This window comes from Calypte anna, chromosome 4, assembly GCF_003957555.1.
Source record: "Calypte anna isolate BGI_N300 chromosome 4, bCalAnn1_v1.p, whole genome shotgun sequence".
Lineage (NCBI taxonomy): Eukaryota > Metazoa > Chordata > Aves > Apodiformes > Trochilidae > Calypte > Calypte anna.
Genome location: NC_044247.1, coordinates 3,976,992 through 3,993,846, shown reverse-complemented (window position 1 = coordinate 3,993,846; position 16,855 = coordinate 3,976,992). Strand labels below are relative to the sequence as shown.

At 56.3% G+C, this 16,855-nt stretch overlaps 3 protein-coding genes across 7 annotated transcripts in view; 1 reads left to right on the top strand and 2 right to left on the bottom strand.

Moving 5' to 3' along the window:
* Nucleotides 1-933: 933 nt before the first annotated feature.
* Nucleotides 934-9,558, bottom strand: SLC7A3 (solute carrier family 7 member 3). Of its 4 annotated transcripts, none has more exons than XM_030448986.1 (14): nt 8,839-9,558; nt 8,115-8,330; nt 6,876-7,164; nt 5,918-6,326; nt 5,556-5,714; nt 5,290-5,470; nt 5,076-5,188; nt 4,034-4,256; nt 3,726-3,865; nt 3,555-3,657; nt 3,052-3,251; nt 2,227-2,393; nt 1,838-1,946; nt 934-1,731 (listed from the first exon to the last, which is right to left on the bottom strand). In XM_030448986.1, exons 4-14 carry the CDS (start codon nt 6,285-6,287, stop codon nt 1,598-1,600), a joined length of 1,899 nt encoding a protein of 632 aa, XP_030304846.1. In that variant the 5' UTR covers nt 6,288-6,326; nt 6,876-7,164; nt 8,115-8,330; nt 8,839-9,558; the 3' UTR covers nt 934-1,597. The 4 variants fall into 4 exon arrangements, with proteins under 4 accessions (XP_030304846.1, XP_030304848.1, XP_030304850.1 ...); XM_030448988.1 differs by having other exon boundaries at nt 7,114-7,164; XM_030448990.1 differs by lacking the exon at nt 6,876-7,164.
* FOXO4 (forkhead box O4) overlaps nt 7,961-16,855 on the top strand; it is a 26,097-nt gene continuing 17,202 nt past the window's right edge. The window contains exon 1 of one of the 2 annotated variants that reach the window (XM_030448992.1): nt 7,961-8,165. In XM_030448992.1, the coding sequence (XP_030304852.1) occupies nt 8,046-8,165 (120 nt within the window). In that variant the 5' untranslated portion in view covers nt 7,961-8,045. Of the gene's footprint in view, nt 8,166-15,960; nt 16,463-16,855 lie in introns of those variants that run through there. The other variant, XM_030448991.1, reaches the window with a different exon arrangement.
* SNX12 (sorting nexin 12) lies at nt 11,308-15,103 on the bottom strand. The gene is made up of 4 exons (XM_030448993.1): nt 14,875-15,103; nt 12,327-12,422; nt 12,001-12,125; nt 11,308-11,500 (listed from the first exon to the last, which is right to left on the bottom strand). The coding sequence occupies exons 1-4, from the start codon at nt 15,037-15,039 to the stop codon at nt 11,398-11,400; spliced, it is 489 nt and encodes a 162-aa protein (XP_030304853.1). The 5' UTR covers nt 15,040-15,103; the 3' UTR covers nt 11,308-11,397.

Sequence of the window (16,855 nt, the reverse complement as noted above, 5' to 3'; positions counted from 1 at the left end):
GGATGAAAAGGCCAATACCTGCCTCACTGCAGCCTCTTTTCATGTAAATGTAGAGGGCAATAACATCTCACCTCAACATCTTCTTCTCCAGGCTGAACAGCCCCAGCTCCTTCAGCCTCTCCTCATAAGGTCTGTTCTCCAGACCCCTATTCAGCCTCGTTGCCCAACATTTGGCCTTGTTGAAACTCACACTATTGGCCTTGGCCCATCGACCAAGCCTGTCCAGATCCCTCTGCAGAGCCTCCCTACCCACAGCCAGATTTGACACTTCCACCAAGTTCAGTGTCCTCTGCAAACATACTGAGGGTGAACTCTTATCTCCTCATCCAAACCACAGATAAAGATGCTAAACAGGAGCAGCCCCAGCACTGACCCCTGGGGAGGACACCACACTCATGACAGCCACCAGCTGGATTTAACTCCATGGACCACAACTCTTTGGACCTGGCCATCCAACCAGTTTTTTATCCATTGAAGGACCTACCCTTCATGACCCATGCTCATCCTTTGTCACTATGTTCCCTCCTGCATCCAACAGGGAATGGAGGGTCTCCTTGGTTGGTCTTTGGTTGTTAAGATATTTTAAGAAACTTCTCTTGCTGTCTTTCACCATAGAGGCCAGATTAATTTCTAGCTACACTTTGGCCCTTCTGATTCTCACCCTGCATAGCCTCACAGCATTTTTGTAGAAGTTGTGAGCACTGCCCCTTTCTTCAAAGACCATAAAATATTTTTTAATCTCTGAGTGCCAACCAAAGCTCCTTGTTCAGCCAGGATAGTTTTCTATGCCTCTGGCTTGCCTTACAGGACAAAGGGATGGACTGCTACTGTGCCTTCAAGACTTCATTCTTGAAGAGCGTCCACTCCTACATCCTTCAGGACTGATTCCCAAGGGATTCTGGCAATCAGGCTAGTTAACATGTTAAACTTTGCCCTTCAGAAGTCTTTAATTTTAATTTAATAGGTATAAAAGTCAACACCAAAACACCAATAATACAAAGGCATCCACGGTTGGACATTGGTACAGATACACTGTGAATATCTTCACAGACACCCAAGCACATAGCAAGCAGCATGGCTGGGGTAGCACGGGGATCAGAGTGGGATGCACCAAGAGACTTAACCTGAAGCACCAGACTGCTGATGGCACCAGACTGAGCTGCTCAAGCATCATCACACAACTCACAACTCCAGCCATGGCTGTCACGTACACACCCAGCACTTAGAAAGCAGAGAGACGCGATGGTGACCACAGCTACATGGACAGACAGAACAAATACAACTGGACCATCATGTGGGGCTTCCTATGCTCAGGAAAAGCAGCATTTCTGACAGCAGTTTCCATGGTGGGAGGGCAATGCCAGTATCATTGCCCCTCAAAGGCATTGGATGAGCCAGCACTCCCACCCAACCCAGGGATTTGTCTCCCTGACCTCTGCTTTGTGAGGGGAAAGGGCAACACGAGACCCAGCTCCATGGTCCTGACTCTGGGACTCACTCCCTGTGGGAGACAGGTTGGATGCATCATGTGAATCATGATTTTGTCCCCTGAGTAGGAATGCTGGCAGAGGTCCATGGAGTGCTGGTGCCTCGTCCCTCAGACTACAGCAGCCCTGGGGCTGAGGTCTGGTCCAGGGTGGTGCAGAGGCTTTTCTACTGTTGCACAAGGCTCCTCCATGTTTCTCCCTTCCACGCTGTTCCGGATCCCATAGCCAAAGTAAATTATGAAACCTGCAGAAAAGTTTCCACAATGAAATGTACAATGGTGGGCTGCTGGGGTAACAGCCCCCAAGAGAAGACCCTGCAGGCACCACACTCCCCTCTGCAGAACACGTACCCACAGCCATCCAGACAGCAAAACGCACCCAAGTGCCAGCACTCAGCTGTACCATGAGCAGAACATTAATGAAGATGCTGAAGATGGGAAGGAGTGGGAGGAAAGGTACCTGTGAGGGACAAGAGGTGCAGTGTCAGCTGTGCCTTGAGGGACCTGGCCAGATTCAAGGATGCTTCTGGCCACAGAGAGATCCCACCCCTGCCATAACCCAGAGAGCACCTGGGCACTCCTGTGATGGGGACTGCACCTTGGAGAGCCATGTCTCAGGACCCTGGGCTTTTTTGGATGGTGACTGCCCAGCAGCAAGTCCTGGCAGACTCTGCAATGGCCCAGACACTACTAGGGATCCACATGGGTGTAGAGACTGAGCTACTGGGGGCTGCACTCACTTTGAAGTTCAGCTGCACATTGCTCTGTGGCTGCCTCCAAACGATGATGGTGGGAATGAGCAGAGCCACAAGGAGCAGGACCAGGGCCACAATCCAGCCCATGCTGGCATCTTTCAGTGCAGTCACCTCGAGGGTCAGGACCACGCAGATGACTGTGATCAGTGTGGCTGCAAGAAAGTGAGCAGTCAGGGGGCTGTGCAGTATGTGGCCTCCTTGTGACATCAAGGCTCGTGAACTGCTGGGCTGAGGCACTCACTCACTCAGGTCAGGTCAGGTATGGGTCCAGCATATGCTGTCTCCAACATCCACCTCAAAGCCTCAGGAAAGTGCTTTACAGAGGGAACCTGCCAGCTTTGCAAGCCAATGAGAGGCTGCACTCAGCTGGGCTCATACCTAGTTCTGATGCTTACCCAGACCTGGCTGAGCTGCCCCATTCCGTCTGCACAATGAAGCTATTGATGGATGGATCAAACCTCACTGGTGGAGCCTGAGTGCTCTCAGGGTGCTGAGGTACAACCTTGCTGGATGACCAGCCTGGCTTGTCACAGGGAGCTCCCGTGACCACCTGTACATGTCTGGTTCAGTATCCACCTGCCACATCCTCCATCAGCCCTCGTGCATCTGAAAGCTCAGCCATGCCCTGTACTTGGCACCCTGCTCAAGGCAGGGTAGGTCCAGTGCCAACAGCATGTGGTAGCTTTGTGCTGCTGAACCCCTTCCTCGACCCAGAGTGCCTGCCATTACTTCCCAGCTATGTAGTGACATCTGAAAATCCTCCAGACCCTGGCAGGAGGAGACATCAATAGCCAGTTCCTGCTCACTCACCAATGACTGAGACGCAGATGTAAACAATGCGTCCCGAGAGCGTGGTGGGTGTGCGCACGGGTGGGTTGAAGAGAGTCACCAGAGATAGTGTCTCTTTCTGCTGGGCACTGGCTGGGTTAATGATCATCCTCTCCTCCTCTTTCCCATACAGCTCCAGCATTTCCATGGCCTTTGGGGAGTTCAGCTGTCCAAACTGGTACCTGAGAATATGAGACAAGCTGCAGTGGAGTCTAACAAACTTCCCAGACTACGGGGACAGTGGGCAACACCCTCATACTCCTCCCACTCCTCCAGCCCCATGAGCTGCTCTGACAGTGGCCCTGCAACAGCCATCCCACCAATGTACCCAGAGATGTCATGCAGGCTGTTGTGAGCAGCCTCCATCTTCAGGGTTTGATGTCTCTTCAGGTTGCGCCTCTCTAGGAAAAAGCTGTGGCCACAGCCCTCAGGCTCATAGCAAGCACATTCACCCTGGGCACTGCCATGCAAAAGGAGGGACTCACCGAAGGATAAGCACACACACTGCTACCAGGGAGTAGGCCAGCAGTGTGCCGATAGACATGAGATCCACCAGGTCCTTCAGGTCAAGCAGGAAGGCCATCATGGCTGCAAGAAGGACACGCAGCATCAACATGGCTCCAGACTGAGTGTCAGGTGGCAGCTGGGAGCCTTACCTGCAAGAAGACCCGAAGCAACGGTGGCTGACAGGGGGGTTTTTGTGCGGCTGTTAATGTTGGAGAGGAACTTGAAGAGCAGCCCATCATCCGCCATGGCATAGATCACACGGGGCATAGGGAACATGGAGCCCAGCAAGCTGCCGTGGGGAGAGATGCCTCAGGACCTGTCAAGCAACCTGTCCACACCCACCACAAAGATGGGGACAGGGCCAGCTCTTTGCTGGGAGTAGCAAACCCGGCAAACCCGGCCCAGCTGGGACACATGCTATTGGTCCCCATACCATGCCAGACAGTGCCAGTCCTACCTGGTGGAGAGAGCACAGAGCGATCCAACAGCAACAGCATAGCGGGCAGGCTCCCAGCCCACAGCCTTAAAAGCCTCAGGCAGTGGGCTCTCCTTGTTGAGGAGGAAGTAGGGTACCATGAGGGTTAGGGCCGCAGAGACCCCAAAATAAGCCATGAAGCAGATGAGGAGGGACACAATGATACCAATGGGGATAGAGCGCTGTGGGTTTCTGGCTTCCTCCCCTGTGTGGAGACAAGAGGCAGTGTCCAACCTGCTCCACAGCACAGTGCAGGGCAGCTGGGCCCAGGGGACAAGCTGCAGCAGGCTCCTTCCATAACAGCACTGGGCTGGGCAACAGCAGGCAGGGACTGCTGGAGACAAGACTGCCCGAGCCGTGCTGCTGTGTTGGCAAAGGCTTCAACACTGCTGAGAGCAGAGGTGTGCGGCTGCAGCTGCCCAGCAGTTGGGCTCACATCTCCCTGGGCAACGCTGGCCCTCTGCCCCCACCAGCTGCTCCCACACCTCACAGAGCTCACTGAATGCAGAGCAACACATTCATTGTGTCCTATGCCCCCTGGCCTTTGCAAAGGCATTGCACAGCCCCGTGGGCAGGAAGGCACAGGCAGGAAGGTCAGGCAGAACAGCCTGTACCAGCCACCCACTAAATACATTCCTGGGGGAATGAGAAGAACTTAAGTGGGCTCCCTGTGCACCAGAAAGCAATGGCTATGCATGAACCCAGTTATTAACAAAAACATTGCTTGAGGCTGGGAAATAACCAGGACATACCAGCCTTGACCCAACAGCAGAAAAACTCCCCACTGCCCCAGGAGCTGCTGGTGCAGGCCAGGTGCAGCATGGGGAGCCCCTTTTCTGAGGGCAGGGTAGAGTGTGAGCTCTTTTCTGCTGGCCCAACTGGGGACAGAATCACCATGGGAAAACCTCCCAGGGGCAGTGGGACAGACTGCTTCCCATGCCATGGAGCATCCTCCCTGGCAGGTCCCAGCCAGATGCCCGCTGCACTGTGGAAATGTCCATGCTGCCCTCACCCAAGGTGGTACCTGTGGTGGCGATGCAGTCAAAGCCCACAAAGGCATAGAAACAGGTGGCAGCACCAGTCAGGATCCCTTCCAGTCCAAAGGGAACAAACCCACCAGAGCCAAAGTTGGTTTTCCTGGAAATGAGGGAGAAGAGCTGCTGCTATGGAGTGCATGGACAGTGGGGTGGTTGCCAGCTCTGTGACAGACCCTGGCCTGGCACAGTTGGTCTCCTTACCTGGTGCCATCCAGCAGGTCCAGGTCTGAGCAGTTCATGTAGTCCTCCTCTGAGAGCTGCCAGTTCTTGATGTCTCCTTTCACAAAGCCAGCAATGATGACAAAGATCAGCACCACCAGGTTCACTGCCGTGAAGATTTTGTTCACAATGGCAGATTCACTGACGCCAAAGGCCAGCAGTGCTGCAGGGATGGAAGAAGTGAGTGAGGATCCACCAGGCTCCCATGCCACCAGCCACAGTGCCACAAGCTAGTCCTACACACTCACCAGTGAGCAGCCCAATCAAGATCAGGGCAAAGAAGTCTGGGCGCTCAGCCAGCACCCCTGGCAGGTGCACTGTGGTCTTGTTCTTGAAGAAGGTGGAGATCTGGTTGCCAATTATGTTGTCGAATGCTGCACTCCAGGCTCGAGCCACACTGGCTGTGCCTGGTTGATGGCAAATCTGTGCATCAGCCTGAGCCCAGGGCAGAGCAGCACTGACTATCCCCACCCCAGCATCCACCTCCCTCCTGATTGCACCCCACACCCTGCTCCTACAGCACCACGTTACCCCATAAGCCCCTCACACTTCCAGTGTGGTGCCGGAAGGAGCCTGGGCACACAGTCCAGCACCCTGCCCAGCCTTGTACCTATCACGTAGGAGAGGATGAGGTTCCAGCCGGTTATGAAAGCCCAGATCTCACCAACAGTGACATAGCTGTAGAGATAGGCAGAACCAGTCTTGGGGACGCGAGCCCCAAACTCTGCATAACAGAGTCCGGCCAGTACTGATGATAGAGCAGCCACCAGGAAACAGAGCACAATGGAGGGACCAGCCATCTCCTTGGCCACCTCTCCAGCGAGCACATACACGCCAGCCCCAAGTGTGCTGCCCACACCCAGAGCTATGAGGTCCAGTGTGGAGAGGCAGCGAGCAAAACGTGTGTCCTCAGAGCTCAGATCCACCATGCGTCGGCGGATCAACTTCTTCCCAATGCCGGTAATTTTTCCCCCAAACATTTTGTCCTCTTGTGGGTGGTGCTCAACTGCTCAAAATCCCTGCAAGAGAAAGGACCGTAGGAGCATGAAGCTCAGTGTTCTGAAGGCAGCAGGACAGGCAGTGATGCCCATAGGAGCTGTGCTTGCTCCCAGTCAACCCATCAGCATCAACCCCCTGCCACACTGGTGGGGCAGAGATTGTGGCACAGCCCTTCAAGGCACCACAGACCCTGCACTAGGAGAGCAAGCAAGGGATGAACACAGTGCATCCATGCTGGGAAATGGCTCATTGCACAAGCCCTGTATGGTTCTCACCATGGAGCCCCCAAACACACCCCAGAGCTTGTACACCGTGTCCCAGCAACTCCCCACTGATTTGGCAGCCTGGAGACACATCAGCCCAAAAAACTGATCACTGGAATATCCCTCAGGGCCTGGTGTGTGGGTGTGCATATCAGCAAATCTTTCCTCCAGCAGACAATGTGGTAGGCTGGGCTGACTCACTGGGATGTGGCCATTCCTTCTTAACTCCTAACACCTGCACTACACCCTTGGAAGGGATGCATAGGCAGACATGCAGCACTCTGCATCTCACTACCCACCACATACCGTATGAGCTGCTGGGAGTTGTCAGCCCCTGCTTGGGACTCTCACGCCAGCCCCCACAGGGGCATCTCTAGCCCCGGGGAGCTGCCAGCCACGCTCCATCCCACCATGAAGCCTGGAGACATCGTGACAGAGACAGAGACAGGGCACCAGCCCCACGTGCGGGCAGCGGATAATGCAAGCACGGTACCGACTGTGCCAGGCCCCGCCCAGCAGGGCAGTGGCACCCGCCACGACTCACCAGAGGAGTTTGGTTCGCTTCGTGCAGTCCCGTCCAACTCCGCTCCCTTCACTGGGAAATGAAACTTGCTTCAGCCAGGGTGCCAGAGCAGCACCAACACCACATTGTATGATCCATTGTAAGAATACAAGGTGGTAACTTTCACAGAATCATAGAATAGCTTGGGTTGGAACCGTAGAATAGTTAGGGTTGGAAGGAGCCTTAACGATCATCAAGACACAACCTTCCTACATGGGCAGGGACACCTTCCTGACTAGGTTGCTCAAGGCCCCATCCAATCTGGCTTTGAATGCTTCCAGGGATGGGCATCCACAACTTCTCTGGGCAATTTGTACCTGTTCCTCAGAATCCTCATAATGAAGAACTTCTTCCTAATGTCTAACTTAAATCTACCTTCTTCCAGTGACCCTTTATTTACTGAGGGGGATTACCAGAGTTGCAGTAGTAGCCACAGCTCGAATGCTTCCCCAAAACCAGTGGGTTTCTGGAGAAAGCTGGGATAGGGAAGCTGCTCAGGCAGCCGGGTAGTTTATGGGAAGGCTCAGCCCACGGCTGAAGACGTGTCTCTTAGAAAGCCACGCTGTCACCCGAGATGGAGAGGTGGTAGTGAGCTACAGGCGGGCAGAGCAGAAAAGCAACGTGACGGGCTCCCTCCGGCAGGAGCCTCCCGCTGCCCGCTACATCCTGCTGCCCTCTGCATCTCGCTACCCAACGCATACCATAGGAGCTACTGGGAGTCGTCAGCCCCCGCTCGGGACTCTCATGCCAGCCCCCGCGGGGGCATCTCTAGCCCCGGGGAGCTGCCAGCCACGCTCCGTCCCGCCGTGAAACCTGGCGCTGATCCGGAGACGTCGCGACGGAGACAGAGGTGACAGCGACAGTGACAGTGACAGAGGCAGAGACAGGGCATCAGCCCCACGTGCGGGCAGCGGATGATGCAAGCGCGGTACCGATTGCGCCAGGGCCCGCCCGGCAGGGCGACGGCACCCACCACGACTCACCAGAGGAGTTCGGTTCGCTCCGTGCAGTCCCGTCCAACTCCGCTCCTCCCGGTAAGACTCGGCTGGGTTCCACTTGTGCCGATGAGATGCGAGCCTCCCCTCTCGCTCCGCTGCCGCCAAAAGCTTGGGGAGGGCGGACCGGCTCCGCCCGCTGGATGCTGGGAGCGGAGAGGAGGTGCCAGGGGGGCAGAGCGTGCCCAGACCCTGTCCCCCGGGCTGGGTAGACGAGAGAGATCCGCTCAGCAAAATACTTCAAGGTGATGTTAACAGCAACATCTTGCGAGTGCAGCTGCCGGGCAGTGATACAGCCTCTCCTGCTCTCAGCCCTTGTGGATGAATGAACTGTTGCTCAGGCCCCTCCTCGCCTGCACTGTCCACACTAGAAAGTGTATGAGCTCAAAATCAAGATAGATATGTACTCCACAACCTTGCTGCTAGTGTCCATGGTTCTACCACCTCTCTAGGGCCACTCCCTATGCTATGGATGAACCAGAGCACCAGATTTGTTCAGGCTCTTTGTTGAGTGCCTATCCAGGGAAAAAGACTTTATCAAGCCTTACTGCTTCGTGTTTCACTTCCCTTTCTCTAAGCCCAACCATGCTTCTGTCCCTTCCCCAGCATCAGCCTTGACTGCAGTCAAGACCTAAATGTTTTTCCCAGGACCACAGCTCCCCCTGCCCATGGCCCTACAGCCCCTAGGGCTTCTGACCACATTCACGCTTACCAAAGCACCTGGGGGAAGCCACTTTTCCCGGAGGCCACAATCAGAAGTGAGAAATCACAGTAGGAATGTACGTAGAGAGCCTCTGTGAGGGGTGCCTGCAACCTCTAACCTTCACAGCAGCTACAGTGGACTAAGGTTGAACACTGAGACTGCCCCTCTAAGGCAGCCCCTCTGCTGGGCTTGACAGTCAGCATCACCTTCAGCTTGGTACCTGGGGAACAGAGAGGGTTTTGCAGGTTGCTGTGCTGGGGCTCTTTCTGGCTCACCTAGGGGCTGGGGGAGCCTCGTTCCCGGGGCACTGAGCCCTTTGCCAGCCTCGGGGAGCTCCGGACCCAGGGAGGCTCATGCACGGCAGAGGGAGAGCCTGGCACGGTCTGGGCTCAGGAGGGGTGCGTTCCTGAAGGTTTTTAGGAGACTGAATGTGACACTCAGTGCCATGGTCTGGGAACCGTGGCAGTAGTGGATCAGGGGTTGAGCTTAATGGTCTCAGAGGTCCTTTTCAACTCGGCTGATTCTGTGACCACCCGTTCTCGGGCGTCAGGCGCGCCCTGTCCGGGATCCTCGTGTCGAGAAGCGATGAGTCTCGCAGCGGCACGGAGATGACGGGCTCGGCGGCGTCAGGGCGCGGGGCTCTGCCTTCTCCCGGACCTTGCGAGGCCTCCGCGACAGCACCGAGCTGCAGGCGGGTAGCGATGGCGTGGCTCTCGTCTTGGGGGAAGCCCCGGCAGAGCGCAGAAAGAGGCAGACGCGGCTGCCGCGGAAGCTCCGCACAGCGCGGAGAAGCGGAGCACACCGACAGCAGAACGCACCGCCACCTCCCGCCTCAATGTCTCTGCTCAGCGCCCCCTGCCGCGGGAGTTGGGCGCTGCGGGCTCTGCCGCTGCCCCCGCCCGGTGCCGCCCCCGCCCCGCGCAGCAGAACCTCCCCCGGACAAAGCAGAGACTTGGGTTCACAGTGTTTTAATGCGAACGGAACCGGGACGTTACACTGGACAGGGTGGAGACAGCTGGATGGATGGCAGCCCCGCGGCAGGACAGACAGGAGGAAGGGGCCAGGGGCTGAGCCTGACGGCACAGCCTCCACGCTGCTTTACAGCCCTTCCCGCACCGAGCTGCCTCCCGGAGCAGTTCCTTCACGGTCTCAGCAACTTCTCCTCCTGCCCCAGAGCCACCTCTCACTCAGCAGCGCCAGTTCCTCACCAGAAAACCCAGGAGACATTAGGAAGGCCTTGGAGAACGTGCTTGGCAGGAACAGGAGGGCAGTCGCTGCAGGCCTATGCTCCAAGACAGGCTCAACTTGAACCACCACAAAGTGACCAAGCGCGTATAAATCCGCCAGCCTTGACTAAAGGTGCCCCTGAGCTAAGGCCCAACTTTGTTCATCACAGCTTTGACAGCTGGAGGAGCCCCCAAAGGGCTGTTCTGCTGCAGCAAGTCACAACCTCATGGGCTCTCTCAAGCTCTGAATGCTTCCCTGACTAGTCTTGTGTCCTTATTTCCACACAAGTAACTGCCTAATTCACTGCAAAACAAGACAGAACACACAAAAAGCAACTGTTAGTTCTCCTACTTCATAAGCAAATGCCTAAACCAGGTCTATTTTCTGCTGTCCCTTTCTGGAGAGGTGGCCTCAACCCAAGCCCCACTGCTGGGCTCCTCTTGTGACAGCCATCTCGGCCACACACTACAACAGCTGCCACCACCCCTCTCTTGCTCCTCCCCAGCCAGATACACCTCCTCCCCTCTCCAGCTGGGGTACAGGATAAGGTCACCACAGGTCAGCTGAGCAGGGTGCTGCTGGAAACACCACGGTATCAGCCCACAGAACAAGCTGTGACATTTTTTAAGCCCTAGACCAAGGCATCACAGCACACACTGCTACAGCCCAGGCTGTCCCAGCTTTCACATGCCAAACTGACCACGCAGAGCATCATGAGAGCACATATGATGGAAACCCCTCAAGCTGCCAGCAGCAAATCAGAAAGGAGGGGGATTAACACGAATACAACAAACAGGTCTGTAATGCAGGAGGCTGAGAGCAGGGTTAGAGCAGGTCTTGGGTCTCAGCACTTCCAGACAGTGAAGAATGGGGGTATCATGCAGGGCGAATGGGGTGGACAAGAGAGCAACACACCCAGGCACCTACTCACAGTTTTGGATAAGCCTTACAAAAACTCTAATACCTGATGCGATCACTGATCAACATGACAACTGCTATTCTTCAGAGTCTCCTGCAGAATGAAGGTCATTTCATACCTTCCTGTACAGGGAGAGAGGCAGCTCCTACACCGTAACGCCATAAGCAAGTTCCTGCTCTACACCTATTCACATCTGCTCCTAGGTGTGGGACAACATGCTCACTTGCATAATTCATACCTTTAGGCCAAGACCACAGCCCAGTAGAACAAGCTGCTGCCAGTTACAAAAAGAGGAAAATACTGAACAAACTGGGAGGTTCAAGAGAGGAAAAGCTGGTTCAGAGAAGACAGATTTAGTGTAAAAATAAATGTCATTTTTGCAGGACGGAGGGTGGAATGGAGGAAGACAGTGTAAGGTGCTCCTACTGGCGCACTTTCCCTGGAACATAATTCCTATCAATAGTCTCCTCTTGCAGGAACATATGTAAGCAGCGCTCATTCTGTGCCAGGGGGTGTCCAGCAATTCTGTAAGAAAAATCAGATGTGGAAGTTAGCATAGTCACCATCAAGAACCCTGTAAATCCACTCTCTGTAGGGACCAATAATGCAGACCTCCTCACTAACAGGCAGCCAGCACACAGGCACAAGGCTCAGGCTAAGGTCACCAGATTGCTTTGCAACAGGGCCAGGAAGATGTCCTTGAGCACAGGGTGTTCCCTCACACACCATACCCTGCATCAGGGCATGAGCATCCTAAGAGAACACTAGCCTGGTCAGTGGGTCTCTGCAGCACAACTATCCTGCTAAGATTTGCTTCAGTCTCAGAAGAGAGCACTGAACACAACCCACACACGAGGGGGAACATGCTTCAGAAGCATGGCTTCATTTCTTGGATGAAAGCACTATCCATTAGCATAACAGCTGAGTGTAATAGATCAAAACTCCTTCCCAGTCAGCCCACAGTCCTATTCTACCAGCAACAGCCAGGAAGTCAGATCACAGCAAACCCAGGACATCAAGCTTACTTGTTGATAAACTGTTCTAGTCCCTGTCTTCGCTCCTCAATGAAGGACTCCTCAAAGATGCCCTCATCTCCTCTGAAGGGAAGCTGTCGTTTCAAAGCTTTTCCAGGCAGTGGTGGCACTACAATCTGAAAGCACAGAATCACCCTGTCAGCAAACAGCCACCAGCAAGTGGGCATCCTCTACACTTGACAATCATCTTGGATAGAGACCAAGCCCCAAGAGCTGTCCATGACCACAGACTTTCTTTTGGGCAGCTGAAGCTTGTCACTGCAATTTTCCCCTTATGTCCTGGTTTCAGGAATAGATAGGTCTGAGACAGGCCTCACCTTACTGTCTCGTTCCAGCTCATTCTTCAGCCATTCAAAGTCACTGTATCGTCTCCTCACACAGGACTCCTTCAATTTGAAGATTGGAAGGTTTGTCTGTAACAAATTAGTTAAATTGCAGGTTGTCTCAGAAGCCAAAAAGTATTTCAACACATAATTGAAACCACTTTCAGAAAACCAAGCCTCTAAGGAGATCACAGTTAACACCCAGCTTCTTTATTCAGCAGAGAGCACAGGCACCAAAGTCCTTCAGAATAAAGCAAGCACTTGACAGGCTACACAAAAGTAGTCTGCCCTGAAATACCTTCAGCAACTCTCCCTGCCATGGACATGTGCAGGAACCAGGGCTCACAAGACAGAGAAAGCTGATTTGGTGCTTAGCATGACACCAAACTGTGTGGTGCCATCAACACCCTGGAGGGAAAGGAGGCCATCCAGAGGGTTCCTGACAGGCTTGAGAAGTGGGTGCATGCAAACTGCATGGACTTCAGGCAGCCAGTGTACAAGGTCCTGCACCTGGGTCAGGGCATCCCCAAGTACAGCCTGGGCAAAGAATGGACTGGAAACAGCCCTGGGGAGGACTTGGGAGTGTTGGTTGATGAGAAGGTTAATGAGCCAGTAATGGGTGCTTGCAGTCCAGAAAGCCAACTGTGTCCTGGGCTGCATCAAAAGAAGCCTGACCAACAGATTGAAGGTGATTCTCCTCCTCAACTCCACTCTCATTGAGACCCCACCTGGATGGAGTACTGTGCCCAGTTCTGGAGCCCTCAGCACAAGAGTGACATGGAGCTCTTGAAGCAAGTTCAGCAGAGGGCCACAAAGATGATCAGAGGGCTGGAGCACCTCTCCTATGAGGGGAGGCTGAGAGAGTTGGGCTTGTTCAACCTGGAGAAGAGAAGGTTTTTGGGAGACCTTACAGTGGCCTTCAAGTACCTGGAGAGGGCCTACAAACAACCTTGGAAGAGACTGTTTACTAGGGCTTGTAGTGATAAGATGAGGGGTAATGGTTTTAAGACTAAAGGGCTTTGGGCAACCTGGTCTAATGGAAAGTGTCCCTGCCCATGCATGGAGATTGGAACTAGATGACGAATGACAGAAATGACAGAAAGTTAGCACCTGGAAGGGACCTTGAAAGATCATCTAGTCCAATCCCTCTGCCAGAGCAGGGCCACCTGCAGGATCTTTATCGTGATCTTTAAGGTCGCTTCCAACCCAAACCATTCTACAAATTTTTTTTCCCCTGACTTCACTGCATTTTGAAATGATCCACAAGAGAGCTTCACAGCAACCTGTACAGCAAAAATGCCTCCCACCTGACACTGGCATTTCCAGAACTAAGGGAAGAAATATTTTCCCAGCAATTGTTCAAGGCCAGACTTTGTGCTACAATCTTCTGTCACAATAAATAGCCTAACATAACAGTGAGCAGCTTTTTCTTATCTGGCTCATGTCACTGGAGGAACATGCAGCAACTCCCCACCCTCCTCCTGTCACTGGAGTCTAAAGACTGACAGCCACAGTAACTTCACCTTTACCTTATCAATTCCTGAAATGTTCAAGGAACCAAGGTAGCAAAACCTTCTGACAAGCAGCACCTAGATGAACACAGTATTGCTGCAAGATGTTCAGCAATACTATGAGACTTGAAAAGAAAATCAGCTGCTTTCAATACATCTCCACAAGAGAGAGTTCCAGTGGGACTATCAGGGTCTCACTGACACTTGCCAGGCACTCTTTGGGAGGATAATGGAAACAAGCTTCAGAACAGCAAATAACAAACACTCAATTCTCCTGAAAAGTGGTGGAAAATTAAATTATACTGTGAACAGAAGACAACACCAACACTATAACATATACTAGAAGTGTATGTTATATTTCTTCCCTACATGGCACTGTGATCAGGTCCCAAGACACTGCTAGCTGGTTTTCCTTCCCTGCTTATGATAACCAGCTGCATGCAGTCATGCCCTGCTCAGCACTCAACGGTGCCCAAGTGCCAGGCCTGGGGCCCTACAGAGGTGACAGGAACAGGAGCCTGCTGAGGCAGCAAACTCCTTGTCCTTGCGCATAGCAGCTCTCACTGGATGCCGTAAGGCCACGGCAAACCCACCAGCTGTGAGAGCTCTGACCTTGAGCCATTGCCCTCTGGAAAGCCGCAGGCAAGCTGCCAGCCCCAGCTCAGCTCTGCCCGACTTGCAGTGCTGAGGTTCACCTCCTCAGAAGCACAGCCCCTGCCTGGCTACCCCCAGCCCCTGGAATTACGCCCCGGTTGCAGCGGGCCGCCCCGGCAACGGCTCCTTCCGCACACACCGCCGATCCCCGCACCGACCATGCAGGATGCGCTCGGACAGAGCAGGGAGGGCAGAGAGCACCTCGGCCCTCCCCCGGATACCCTGGCACCGCGCACCGAGCGCTGCCCGCCCCTCCCCGGGCCGTACACCCATCCCCCGGACAGCCCAGCCCCGCACACACAGGGCTCCAGAGCCCCCGAGGCCTCTCTCGGCGTCTCCCACCCCCGCGCCTCGATCCCCGAGCCCGAAGGCCCCACCCGCATCCGGAGCTCGTAGCTGGTGTATCTGGCGCGGCCCATGCCCACGGTCTGCGGGTTGAAGATGTCGATCTCGAGGAAGTTGCTGGGCGGCCCGTATGCGTCGGTCAAGTCCTGCGGCTTGGCGTTGAGGCGCCGGGTGTCAGCCACCGCCGCCTCCGACATGTCGGTGCCGCCACCGCCCCGCCTGGCCCGGCCCAGCCTACCCGCTGCAGCAGCCCGCCCCACCCGCGCACGACGCAAGGTTGCCCGCCCGCCGCCTGCATAACGTGGCAGAGTATCCAGGGTCCGGGGCCTTCCCGCTGCCGCCTCGTTCGCGGAACCTCCTGCATAAGTGGAGCGGGTATTCAGGGCGCGGGGCCCCGCAATGCGCAGCCTCGGAACGTGCACGCTGGGCTCGCTCCCAACGCTACCTCGCGGTGCTTGGGTCGTGCTTGTCGGGAGGGTGCGGAGCTCCGGTCAGCCCTGCTGTGCACCCGGTCTGGGAGCCGGGACCCAGGGCTGAATCACGTACGTTAGGACTGCGCCACACAGCATCCTGGGCGGGACCGGCCCCGGATGCTGTATGGTGCGAGAGTCTGAGGCCCTGGAACCTGGTTGCCGCGATTCTGACGAATGGACCGGGACACGGGGCCTATCATGTCTTCCGCTGGGGCGCATCCCGGAAACGGGCTCCTGTCCGTGACAAGACGGCGCGAGGGAGCAGCAGGTCCGCAACCGCGCACCTCAGATTGCTGCAGCGCCTTCCCATGCGGCGGAGGAGGAGCGGCCGCGGCTCTGAGGGCTCCCGGGGCAGCCCCGCACGGGACACCGGACCCGGCGACAGCTGGGGGCGGGGCGCGGCCTAGGGCGGGGCCGGTTATGTAAGAGGGGGCTGTGGCGGTGCCCGCTGGGAACTGTAGTCGCGCAGGAGCACAACCTGCCACGCTCACTCGTCAGGGCCACACCCCCTCCCCTCCTTCGAGGGGACGCTGGATATTGTAGTCCACCCGCCAGGCCCGGCCGCCTGCTGCAGCCCTGATGGAACTACCGCTCCCGGCGTGCTCCGCGTGCGCAAGCCCAGAGCGCAGCGCTGCTCCCTGGTAAACACAGCGGCGCGGCGGCAGCGGGGCCTGGGTCTCACAAAGGGGTGGGTGTCCGGGTCGATGCGCGGCGCTGGACCGGCTCAGCCCCGGTGGTGGCGCTGAGAGGAGGGTCCATGGAGGAGGCGGGCGGCGCTGCGGCGTCGCCAGACATCGACCCCGACTTCGAGCCTCAGAGCCGGCCGCGTTCCTGCACCTGGCCGCTGCCGCGGCCTGAGCTGCCGGCGCAGGCGGGCGGCGCGGCGGGCGCGGCGGAGGAGGACCGGGGCGGCGCGGCGGAGGGGCCCGGACGGACCGAGGCGGCGCGGGCGGGCGGCGCAGCGGCGCGGAAGGGCGGCTCCCGGCGTAATGCCTGGGGTAACCAGTCCTACGCCGAGCTCATCAGTCAGGCCATCGAGAGCGCCCCCGAAAAGCGCCTGACACTAGCGCAGATCTACGAGTGGATGGTCCGCTCCGTCCCCTACTTCAAAGACAAGGGTGACAGCAACAGCTCCGCCGGCTGGAAGGTGCGCGACGGGACGAGGTGGGAGGGACGGGCCCGGCCTTCGGCGGGGCGGCCGTGGCGTGCCGGGGCTGGAGTGGGCTGTGCGGCCGGGCCAGGAGCGGCTGCCCCAGGCGCCCTCCCGCTCCGCCTGCTGCCGAGGTGGTGCCGCCGCTTTCCCTGCCCAGCGGCCTCCCCTCTGCGCAGCCCCGTGCTCACCTGTTGCCACTCGTCTCCAGCCAGGCGCTGTTGGTGCCAGTGCCTAATCCCCGCATGGCAGCCCGACGGCCTGGGGTTCAGCTCTGCCGAAAGCCTCTTGGCTGGCGCAAGTTTGCCTGCCTGTGAGTGTAGAGTAAGGTCGTCTCCGAGTCAGCCCGAGCTTCCTCTCTGTGTGTCTGGAGCATAGAGGAGCAGGCTT